At 34.6% G+C, this 13,235-nt stretch overlaps 1 protein-coding gene across 3 annotated transcripts; it reads right to left on the reverse strand.

Moving 5' to 3' along the window:
- Positions 1-316: 316 nt before the first annotated feature.
- Positions 317-4,228, reverse strand: LOC141640355 (disease resistance protein RPS2-like). 3 transcript variants are annotated; one of them, XM_074449164.1, is made up of 3 exons: positions 1,303-4,228; positions 891-1,058; positions 317-761 (listed from the first exon to the last, which is right to left on the reverse strand). In XM_074449164.1, exon 1 carries the CDS (start codon positions 4,051-4,053, stop codon positions 1,342-1,344), a length of 2,712 nt encoding a protein of 903 aa, XP_074305265.1. In that variant the 5' UTR covers positions 4,054-4,228; the 3' UTR covers positions 317-761; positions 891-1,058; positions 1,303-1,341. The 3 variants fall into 3 exon arrangements, with proteins under 3 accessions (XP_074305265.1, XP_074305263.1, XP_074305264.1); XM_074449162.1 differs by having other exon boundaries at positions 891-1,074; XM_074449163.1 differs by having other exon boundaries at positions 317-773; positions 891-1,074.
- Positions 4,229-13,235: the final 9,007 nt, after the last annotated feature.

Consider the following 13,235-nt stretch of genomic DNA (forward strand, 5'->3'; position numbering starts at 1 on the left):
ATCGGTTGTTTTCAGTTAGGTTGTTATCAAGTTATTTTTAACAACCAGCCTATGATAATAAACATTCGGGTTAGATTGAATTTGGGTGTTGTATGACTTATGTGATAATGTCTTGTGTATATTGTTTATCGCTCCACGTCGGTTGTATGTCATTGATAGACTAGGATTAGTGTGGTTTGCAGGATGCAGCATTCCTAGTATTCCTAATAGAAAGAGGCACAGAGCTATCATAAATAGAATTCATATATGATTTGGCTTTTGCTTCAAGCCTTCAACCATCAGTCATAATCATAATCGTTAAGATCAGTCATAATCATATATCAAATATGTTCCTACTGATTGAACCATTAGTGAACGGATAGTAGTGGCGTTTGTGTGGGTAAAAGAAGGCAATAAAGTCACTACTATTACAAAGTGAAGGGGATTATTCGACAGTTGATAGTGATCGTATCATTTACACAATATCACACGACAACCACCAAAAAAAGGGCCTTAGATGTACCGCCTAGTCTAGCCACTTGATGTCCACCCGATTTCTGTACTTGATGGTACTACTCTCGGCTGCACTCTGATCGTATAGGGTCAAACACTCTTGCTGGTAGCAGAATAATTAATCTGATGTAGAGTAGCTGATTTCTTACACAGATAAGGTTTCGCTGAAGGCAAAAGCTGAATTAACACATTATTTCAGGAAGGTATTCATGTTGATAGAGTACAATGGTACATCTTTCTTGTTACCTATTGCCTGCCGCCTGTCCTGCCTGAAAGCAAACCTGAAGTGAGAACATAATCAAAAGTGAAAAGATAAAAAAAAGTCGTAAAAAATTAAATGAATATAGGAACGGTTCATTGAGAAAACAAGGGTCAGTAGCCAAAATTTAGTCACTAACATTAAGAAAATGATCATTCCTCAGATGGCTCTTGACCCCTCATTGATTGATCTTGTTCCAGCTGAAACCCACTGAATATAGGTCCTTGAGGCCAGTGGCTTCAGAAGAAATCTTCTGTATTGTCCACCGTCTATATGTCCCTTGATGAAAACGTTGGACATGTTGGAGCTGTTGTCCGTGTGTGCTTCAGAAGAAGCACTGTTAGTTACATTTCCAAACTTTATACTTCCTCCACCCCAATAATTTGTTTCCTTGTCAAGTTTTGATTATAATAATTCTCAAAAGGAATATAAAAGGTAAACAAATGAGTGAAATAAGGGGAGTTAATCGGGTGTAAAAAGCAGTGACCGCGGGCAGCATGAATCCATAAATAAAATGAAATGAAATGACATACTCAAGAGTTGAAACTTACCAAACTGTGTACTTTGTTGTTCTGTTTGTTTGCAATCAATCAAACTGCAATGAACTGAGGTACTAAACTAGAGGCCGAGACGTAATTATCCCACTCCAAGTCCATCCACCAATTCCTGCTACAATGCACTGTCGGCAAATCGGATGTACAATGACACATAAATGGCAGCTTCTTAAGCTCCGGACAATCAATCACAGCTATAGACTGAAGCACTGGTGAGTTTAGTACCACTTTGGAGAAACTCCTTAGCTTAGAGAGACCTCGAAATGATATAATCTTGAGTTGAGGAAAATGTAGCTCTTCTGTTCCTTCGGCAATATCATTTTCTCCTATAATTTCTTCCATTTCTTCACAGTGAAAGACATAAAGTTTCTCAAGCTTAGGTAACTGCAAAATCCAAGATATATTCTTCAAGTTTGGGCAAAACCATATCTTAATGTACCGAAGATTTCTATGGCATCTAGGGGTTACTGATTTTCGCCAAATGGCTCTCAAATTAGGAAGAGTATGCAAAGATAGAACCTCAAGACTAGGCAACCAATCTATCCCTTCATCGGAACCCAAGTCTATTTCTTCCAGAGTATCGCAGTTATAGATGCTTACCCGTCTCACTTTCTCCCCACCACCATCAGCAGAGGCTACCATTAGATACCTCAATCCCTGACAGCCTTTTATGAAAAGATAGTGAATACAATCTAACAAGTTGTCAAAACCAGAAAGTTCTTTCAAAGCAGAATTTTCGGCAACTGTAATTCCAAGTGCAGTTAAGTGCTTCAAACATTGCAGGTCTGAAAATGTTATTTTCCTTCTTTCCATCTCGAGAGATGGTGTTGGCGATTCCCACTCTCCATAGCTATAATACATGTTTAACACCCTCAGGTTTGAAAGTCTCAAAATGGCTTCTCTAGGGATTGTTTTAAGCAAATGAGTTCGCTGCAAATCCATGTGCCTCAACTTTGATAGACACCCTAACTCATTAGGGAGTGAAGTTATGTTAGTCCTCGACAAATCTAGGAAACGTAATTCAACTAGTTGGCCAATGCTCTTAGGGATTTCCCGGATGGTAGTGACCGACAAGTCTAACACTTTAAGGGAAGGCATATAATGGAAAAAATCACAAGTTATCTTGTTTAGACTACAATTCCAGTTGAGCAACAAGGTTGATAAGTTGGGGCAAATAGGATTCCCTGTAAGCATGCTGATTTCATTGTCTAATAACGAAATTCTCTCAGCCTCCTTCCATTTTTCAACATTCGGGGTCTCAGATAGTCCGTTACAACCTTGGACCACGAACTTTTCCTTATTCTTTCCTCCATTAGAAACTACCCATATTGCAAAGCTCCTTACAACATCATGCATCTTTACCTGGTTTTCTTCCTCACCTGTTTCCAGCAGGCACGCAGCATTCAACGAACCTATGAAGGCGTGCCCCTTGTAATGGAGGCTATTATTATTTTCGCCGTCTAAAAACCCTTCCCCAATCCAATAGTCTATGAGTTGTTCTTTCTCAAGAGGAAATTCTTCGGGAAATAATGCACAGTACAAGAAACACATCTTCAATGAATCATCACTTAAATTATCATAGCTAAACTTCAAGACGGAAAATACATTTCCCATACCTCGCAATTCTGATGGAGCATTGTTAAGAGCTTCTAATGAATACTTCCATTCTTCCTCGGTCTTTTTGTTCGCCATGGCCCTTCCTGCTGTAATAAGAGCGAGTGGCAGACCCCCGCATTTTCTAACAATCGCTTGTTTATAACTCTCTATACATGAATCCACAGCGTTCGTCTCACCTACCTTCTCCCTAAAGAGCTGCCATGAGTCCTCTTCATTCAAGAATTCAACTTTCATGGTCTTACTAGCATCCATGTCGCAGCAAACATCCGTAGAACGAGTAGTGAACACAACTTTGCATTTATTTTCCTTATTAGGCAAAGGTATTCCTATGTCCTCAAAAACAAGGCCTTGCCACAAGTCATCAAGTAATAGTAAGAACTTAATGCTACTCATCAAGGAATGTATCCTGGAAGAAAGCTGCATCTGGCTTTCGTTCTCATCCCATGACAAACCCAACCGCGACAAAAGAGAGCATTGTATCCGATCCACACCAAAGTCCTTAGAAACACTCACCCATATAACTACCTCGAAATCATGAGGTCTCGATAAGTACTCGTTGTTGATCTCTTTCAAAAGGGTTGTCTTCCCTACTCCACCCATTCCATATATACCCAATATTCCAACATTATCATCTGCAATATAACTGATCGCGGTCTCTAATGTCGCAGCCAATCCCCATGTCGGATTAGATGGTATTACTTCTACTTGCCGCAAATCACCAGCAACAACATTCATAATTGGCTTACTAGCCATCAGTTCACTAATTTCGGAATCCTTCTTCAGCGATTTCTTGCTAAGCTTATATCTTGTATACCAAGTTACATTACCAGATTGTCTACTGCAACATTTCCCAGCTTGATGTGTAGCTTGTGCACGGATAAGATCATTGACCTCAGTTTCGGCTTTTTCGACTACTTTTAGCCAACCTGCAACCTGGTTAGTACTCTTCATCCCAGCTAACTCGGCGAGATAAACCTCTTGTTTTAGATCATCCTTAGCATTCTTCAGTAACTCAAGTTTAGTCATCAACCCATTCATATTACGTCTGAACTTTCTAACATGATTGACCCGAGTCGCTACGAAAGAGTAAGAAGTATCAATAATACCCAACAAAGGTGTCACAAAGTCCATTTTAAAAATAACTGAACAAGGTTGCAATCTAATTTTGTTGTGCTTTAATTTGGACCAAGTTTTATTCACTGGAATTAAGGAGTTTTGATGTAGTGTTATTAGCTGTTAGTTAATTTTGTTTTCTGACAAATTGAGTATTAAAACTTTTTGTCGACTTATTAAGTTTGAATAAGTCAATTGCCTAGCCACCACACATAAAGAAACAGTCTGGTTTCGTCCTTCTTACAGTAAAACACTCCTATCAGTCTCTAAAAGTATACCGTTACACCTAATAATTGAGTTACGGTCCGTTTTTCTTAAGATCATTGCTTTTGGTCTGAAATAAGACGGGTAACATGTAATCATTTTACAATAAAATGTTGTTATTTTTTGATAACATGTTACCATTATTGTTCACATCATTTTCAGGGTAAAAACTGACACCTCTAATCATAACATTTTGTGAATTAATTGGCTACATTTTCTTAAAAAATGGCAACATTTTATCCGTCTGACAAATAAGACCAAAAGTGTCCGTTGAAACAAGAATTTGTGATTGAGTTAAACCTAAGATAAGGGACTCAACTTTCCAAATTTTTTTCCAACAAGGACCTGAACTATTACTTTTTACAGTTAAGGAACTCTTGGATGTTTTCCGTTAGTTTTAATCACACTCATAGTATTTGCTAATATCAATACTATATATTAAATTTAAATCCAGAAACCAAGGGACTTAAATGTAATTAAAGAAAGTTATACAAATTAATTATACTATATAGTTTTAAATCAATAACACTGGACCCGATTAAGGGATCTCAATGCAAATATTATATAGTTTGAGTTAAAATTAAATTATATAGAAGCTTGGTAAATTTCCTAAACATTTGTAAGAGACTAAAACATGATCAATTTCCTTAAAATAAAATAATTAATTAAGATGGTCAATTTCAACGAGACTAAAATAAAGAAGATATTTGGTAATTTTCCTAAATATTTATAGAAGACTAGAAGATGGTCAATTTCCGTAAAAAAATAATTAATTAGTATAAACATGCACACTTATGATATTAATTATTATCATCATAAAATTATATATTAAATTTAAAATCTATGCAATTTTATTAAACTTTATAGTTTATTAGATGTATAGAGATGTTAATTATTTAACATACAAAAATATAATAAGTAGGTTTTAAATAATTCAAATTAAATTCTATAATATATAATATTGCATAATTCTTTCGATTTGATTTAATGCATATATGTAATATATTTATATAAATATATAATCCTCTTAAAATTGCATGCCTAGTAAAAGTAATTTCGTCGGTAAAGAAAAAAATTGTAGTAACATTGGATATAGTTATATGATGCTCCCTCTGTCCCGGTCATTTGTTGTCCTTTTCCATATTGGAGTGTCTCAGTCAATTGTTGTCCTTTCTATTTTAAGAATGAACTTGATGAGCAATTTAATCATTCACACTCAATTTATTCCACATGTCATTTAGTAATTGGCCCCGTCCCCTTTCCTTGGTCTTTGTGCCAAACCAAAGGACAACAAATGACCGGGACGGAGGGAGTAGTAATCAATCATTTGAATAGTAAAAGTAACAATATTATCAACGAGATTAGTGAAAGTGGTAGAAACAACAACGGGAGTAGTGAAATAATCAATATTAATACGCCAATAGTGAAAGTAACAATAATTACGGCGGGATTAGTGAAATTATCAATATTAATGCGGCAATAGTAACAGTAACAATAATTACGGCGAGAGTAGTGAAAGTAACAATGATTACGGACAAGTAGTGAAATGTTATTATTATTGTTTCATTAATAAGGGTAAAATATTAATACCTGGAGTATTGAATTTGTCTCACAATTTATTTCATCGTAATATGTCATAGAAAAATATATTATTGATAAATTTATGAGTTATGCAACTTTAAGTAATTTTATTTAATGAAAAGGACAATTTAATGGTAAGTAGAGGTAGCCCGGGCGAAGCCGGGCACCAATACTAGTTTTACAAGATACTAGTATTTGTGCCCGGCTTCGCCCGGGCTATCTCTACTTACCATTAATTTTTTTTTTCATTAAATAAAATTACTTAAAGTTGCATAACCCATAAATTTATCATTAATATATTTTTTTATGACATATCTTAAAATTACGATAAAATAAATTTTGAGACAAATTCACTACTCCCGCTACTAATATTTTACTCTTATTAATGAAACAATAGTAATAACATTTCACTACTTGCCTGTAATCATTGTTACTTTCACTACTCCCGCCGTAATTATTGTTACTGTCACTACTGCCGCATTAATATTGATAATTTTATTACACCCGCCGTAGTTATTGTTACTTTCACTATTGCCGCATTAATATTGATTATTTCACTACTCCCGTTGTTGTTTCTACCACTTTTACTAATCTCGCTGATAATATTGTTACTTTTACTATTCAAATGAGTGATTACTATCATATAACTATATCCTATATTACTACAATTCTTTTCTTTACTTAGGAAATTACTTTTACTACTTAAGCATGCAATTTTAAGAGGATTCTATATTTATATAAATATATTACATATATGCATTAAATCAAATCGAAACAATTATGCAATATTATATATTATGGAATCTACCTTGAACTATTTATAACCTACTTATATTATATTTTTGTATGTTAAATAATTAACATCTCTATACATCTAAATATCTAATAAATTATAAAGTTTAATAAAATTGCATAGATTTTAAATTTAATATATAATTTTATGATGATAATAATTAATAGCATATACATGTTTATACTAATTAATTATTTTATTTTAAGAAAATTGATCATCTTCTAGTTTTCTATAAATATTTAGGAAAATTACCAACCATCTTCTTTATTTTAGTCTCCTTAAAATTGACTATCTTATTAATTATTTTATTTTAAGGAAATTGACCATCTTAATTAATTATTTTATTTTAAGGAAATTGACCATGTTTTAGTCTCTTACAAATGTTTAGGAAAATTATCAACCTTCTATAAAATTTAATTTTAACTCAAAGTATATAATATTTGCATTGAGATCCCTTAATCGGGTCCATCACACGGTGCTAGTGATTTAAAACTATATAGTATAATTAATTTGTATAACTTTATTTAATTACATGGAAGTCCCTTTGTTTCTGGATTTAATATATAGTATTGATTGATGTGGGACTCATTAAACCCAAAGTTAAGATTAATTTATTCTCATGTGTTCCAATCAATATAAAAATATATAAAAATGCTAAACTCCTAAAATAAAAACTCAATTGAAAAATCGGACTCGGCCGTACTTATATTTTTGAAGGTTATACTCCCTTCGTTATAATTATTTATTTTTATTTTATAAAAAATACCCCTCACAAAAGATAGTTGTCTCTCTTGACATTAAAAGATTTAAAACGAGTCAATTAACACGCGACTTGGAAAGATGAGACAATCTTTTTTTCACAAATTCTTGTCTTAACGGTCTTAAGTTAAGACGTACGCACAATCAATTTAAATAATGTTAAAATGAAAAGTGTCTTAACTTAAAACTGTCTTTAAGGAAGACCTGTTAATCTTTTTTATGTTTAAGTTTAAGACGGATATGACTATCTTAAACAACAATTTGTGTACAAAGAATATAAACGATAAACAAATGGATGAGACGAAAGAATTAGATTATAATCCCCGACTCTTGATCCTTAAAAACCCATACACAAATAACAGTCAAAAATCGTGTTTGATCATGTCGATTTTTTTATTTTATTTTTAAGTTGGGTCAATAATAGGGATTTTGTTTATTATTATTTTTTTTTTAATATTCCTGTTAAACCATTTTGAAAAGAAAATGAATCTTCTCTTTAATTGGCTTTGATGGGTCCTACATAAAATATGGAGTGAACAACCGTTACGTTTGACGGAAATATTAGGGAATAGGGAGGGCGGGTCCTTAACTGGAAAAATAAATAGTTTAGGTCCTTGTTGGAAAAAAAATGTAAAGTCGAGTCCCTTGTCATAGTGTTAACTCCCTAATAATTGAACTGGGGCTCTGCCCCTCTTTCGCACCAAAAAAAAAAAAAAAAAAAAAAAACACCTAATAATTGAACTAAACTAAACTACCTATGTATGAGTGGTACTCCATCTCTCTCGGACAATAATTGTCAAGATACAACTCACCCAATGATAAAGGCATATGTGAGTATCCCACATTGAAAAAAGATAGAGAGAGTTGTCTATCATATAAATCAAGGAGTTACTCCACCATTGCCAATTGGTTTTGGGATGGAACCCCTTTGAACTTATAAGTTGGACTCTCTCTCCTCCATGCGGGTGCGGCCCGAGCCCGATAACGGAACTTATCAATAATCTTCATAGCGAATTAGCGACCGTCAATAGATGAACAATCTGAACCAAAACCTTAAGGTACTATTATATTTATCATTCGGTCTCATTATAGACGGTCATTATCCAGTGTGACTAAGACCCTGTTCTTTTGGACTTAAAGTCACTTAATTTAAGTTCAGTGCAGTTCAGATTCTATAAGTTCAGTTCAGTTCAGATCCTATAAGTTCAGTTCAGATCCTATAAGTTTAGATCTTATAAATTCAGTTTAGAAAAGTTATATATAGAGTATTATTTTTTAAAAACCGACGGAAAAACATTTGACATTATTAGTTATTCGATACATATATACATTATTATTTTTAATTCAAAATTATCACTCTTCTCATTATTTTTTATCATAATGTAACCGTAGTATAATGTATGAACAAACCAATGTATATAAAGAGGAAAAATGTTATTATATTACCTTATGTTTTAGACTATATTTTCTTATCAGTGTTGTATTTTGGCTGCCCACTACTTTCTTGTAAATTTTTGTTTAATCTCAATAAAAGTTTGTATATAAAGTTTGTAAACATTTTGTTTATCTTTAATAAAAGTTCCGGTTAAAAAAAATAAAATAATAATAATAAAAGTTACGGTTTTATAAAAAAATAAATAATAATAATAATAAAAACGAAAAATTCACGTGTTACCCTCGAATTTTGTCATTTTGTACGTGGTACCCAACTTTTTAAGTTTGTGCACATAACAATAAAAGTTGGGGACAACTGTACAAGAACAATAACAACAATAACAACAACAACAACAACAACAACAACAACAACAACAACAACAACAACAACAACAACAACAACAACAACAACAATAATAATAATAATATTTAAGTTAATTTAAATTCGGATTGTGTAAGTTAAGTTCAGATCCTATAAATTCAGTTTAGATCCTATAAGTTCGATTCGATTCGATTCGAGATCCAATAAGTTCGATTCGATTCGAGATCATATAAGTTCGATTCGATTCGATTCGGATCGTATAAGTTCAGTTCAGTTTAGTTCACATCCTATAAGTTCAGTTCAATTCAGATCAGATCCGTTTCAGTCCAAAAGAACAGGGCCTAAAGGTGACGGGTTCAAATCCTGACAGCCTCCAATAACTCACGAATTGGACTTTCAATTTCAATACATGGTATTGGAGAACCTGTGCACTAACCACTCTTCAAACCCAATGAAAATTCAAGTGAGGTGGCGTGATATGAAATAAATATAATTGTTGGATCTCAACCATCACCTTAAAATTTTGATTGAGATATTCATCTATCAATTTTGACCTAAATTCGTAAAATAAGGTCCATATTCTGCTATTTATATAAGTTTCATAAGCCCCACCATTTTGTATGGCAAAATGATAAGCCATTAAACCTTGTGAATGGACCTTGCTAAAACACATGAATTACGATTCGAGTCGTTTGTTTACCCCAAACCATACGAATTAGAGTACCATAAGAACTTCAACTGCTAGACGAAATTACTTAAACAAAATACAGATTTAATTTATATATACAGTAATAGACCAAAATACACATTTATATACCGTAATAGACAAATATTTTGAAAATTAATAATCAAATTATATAAAAACCTCAACCTCATTCCAGCTGATTATGCCACTACCTCACTTCTCATGCGGTGAAGCACATGATGTCATGATGTGGAGTGATTCGCAACCAATGAACCAAGTAAAACCATTCTGTAGTTGCATAAGTAGCAATTAGAATTGTGTAAATTAATCCTTGCTTACTGTTGTGCGGAAGCGATACGGAGTAAATGCAAAAATAAAAGACACAAAGATTTAACGTGGTTCACTATTAATGCAATAGCTACATCCACAAGGGCGAGGGAGAATAATTCACTATGTCGGGAGAATTACAGATTACAAAAGATTAGCACATAGTTTTTCTAGATCTGCCTCTTAAAACTCTCAATGTGTTTGCCTCACAAATCTCTCCTTAAAAAATAACTAGGTAAAGGTAGGGTTTATATATTAACCTATCCTAACAAAGATTATTCAAATTAGGAAATAATAGAACAAAATATACGTAAATAAACTAAGACGTATCACGTATACCCGTATAGTCTTGCGTAAAGACTAACCAAGACATATCTAAAGTGACGTCAATGTCAAAAAATTAGAAAAGTGTAAATAGGGCCCACCAACTTTTCTAATTCCCAAGACCAATTTACTGTAGCATTCGGCCAAGCATGCAGACCCCATATTCCAGAAACGCCTTCGACCCGTAGATTTACACGACTTACTCGCCCGTGTTTCAGCTCTTCACCTTACTTAGTTTATTTCCCATCTTTAATCTTACTCCGACATATCTCCGTACGCGACATGCGAGTCACATACTAACAATTCTCCACCTTGACTCGGACAGTCGCATTTAGCAAACGACTTCCAAATCACTCGACCACTATACAAGTCACTCACAAGTAGACTTATATCAGCCATGTTCTAGCAAATTGAGCTCTCACACTAGAACACCATAGACTCCACCTTGAGTCTATAACCATCCAATATACCCTGGACTGGGTCTGTCGTCCAATAAGCCCTGGACTAGGCCTGCGTCCATTTAGCCCTGGACCGGGCCGCTCAAGGATGCTCCACCTTAAGCTCAGCGCCCCGAAGGGTCATGGACTTCTTTTGTTTTATGAGTACTCTTGCTAAATTTAAATCTGTGTTTCTTACCAAACACACGTTGCTCATTAAACTCAAGGTTACTCACCTTGACACTGTTAAGAAGATCCCCTTTGCACAATTGTTGTATTCCTCTATCACCCTTATGACCAATCCGCTTACGCCAAACCTTAGTCTTCTTCTCGTGATTTACGGATGCACAACTTGAAAAATTAGTTAGTGTTTCACCTTGTAATACATACAAGGAATTTTGTTTGACACTTTTCAGCACCAAACTAGAACCCTTCATGACAAACAAAATCTCCCCTTTACTCTGGAACTCATATCCTAAATTACTTAATAAACCAAGTGACATAAGATTCTCCCCTAAAGCTGGAACATGTCTCACATTAGTCAAAGTACACTTCTTACTCTCAGCCGTCTTCACCTTGATTGACCCAATACCCACTACCTCACAAGTAGCATTGTTACCAAGAACAACGCGACCCTCATTAAAGGACTCATAAGTATTAAACCAATGCTTGTGTGGACACATATGATAAGAACACCCCGAATCTAGAATCCAACGATCAATAGGACGAACAAAATCAATCACAAGTGCATAGCCCGCCTCAGAATCGTACTCCAAATTCTTACTTTGAACTACAGCTGCATTAGACTTAGCTTTCAACTTAGGACAACTAGGTCTTTTATGCCCGGGTTCTTTACATAGATAACAGATAACAGAATTATCAGCAGTATTGGTGTCTGGAATATTAGCCTTAACCTTTTTCTTCCAAACTCCACCCCTTTTAGTATTATCAACAACTAAACCTGTCCCTGATCCGTTTTATAAGTCAACATTTGCTTTCTGTCGTAACTCCCTAGTGCAAAGTGCTGACTTCACTTCCTCTAGGGTCAATGTTTCTTTACCAAGAACAAAAGAATCCACAAAATTCTCATACGACGCAGGTAAAGAAACCCAAAGAATTAAAGCAAGACATCTTCATCCTCAATCTTAACATCTACATTACGCAGATCTAGTAATATAGTATTATATTTGTCTAGATGATCACGAAGTGACATACCTATTTGCATCTTGAAAGAGAACAGACGTTGTTTCAACAACAACTTATTGGTGAGCGACTTTGTCATGTACAAACTCTCCAATTTCAGCCATAACCCCACTGCAGTCGACTCATCGGCCATCTCAGTTAGGACATCGTTTGATAAACTCAACAAGATCGATGAATGAGCCCTCTCCTCCATTGTTAACAAGGCAGGATATTCCGTCTCAGTCACCCTTGGTTTAACACATTCGTGGAGAAACCCGGCGTCAAGGGTTTCTAGATGCACCGCTCCTTTAGTAAAGCCCTCATCTTTATCTGCCACAGTGCAAAACTATTCCTCCCGTCGAACTTCTCAATCTTTATAGTGTCAGTTGCCATCTCCTCCTCCCTGGATAAAAAAAACCTAAGCTCTGGTGCCAATTGTTGTGCAGAAGCGATACGGAGTAGATGAAAAAATAAAAGACACAAAGATTTAACGTGGTTCACTATCAATGCGATAGCTACATCCACAAGGGCGAGGGAGAATAATTCACTATGTCGGGAGAATTACTGATTACAAAAGATGAGCACGGATTTTTTCTAGATCTGTCTCTTAAAACTCTCAATGTGTTTGCCTAACAAATCTCTCCTTAAAGAATAACTAGGTTAAGGTAGGGTTTATATATTAACCAATCCTAACAAAGATTATTCAGGAAATAATAATAGAACAAAATATACGTAAATAAACTAAGACGTATCATGTATGCCCGTATGGTCTTGCGCAAAGACTAACCAAGACATATCTACAGTGACATCAATGCCAACCAATTAGAAAAGTGTAAATAGGGCCCACCAACTTTTCTAATTCACAAGACCAATTTACTGTAGCATTCGGCCAAGCATGCAGACCCCATATTCCAGAAACACATGCGACCGTAGATTTACACGACTTACTCGCCCGTGTTTCAGCTCTTCACCTTACTTAGTTTATTTCCCATCTTTAATCTTACTCGGACATATCTCTGTTCGCGACATATGAGTCACATACTAACACTTACAAACTTGGCAATAATTGCTGGCAAGTACTCCGTATCATCT

The sequence above is a fragment of the Silene latifolia genome, unplaced genomic scaffold (genome assembly GCF_048544455.1).
Source record: "Silene latifolia isolate original U9 population unplaced genomic scaffold, ASM4854445v1 scaffold_79, whole genome shotgun sequence".
NCBI lineage: Eukaryota > Viridiplantae > Streptophyta > Magnoliopsida > Caryophyllales > Caryophyllaceae > Silene > Silene latifolia.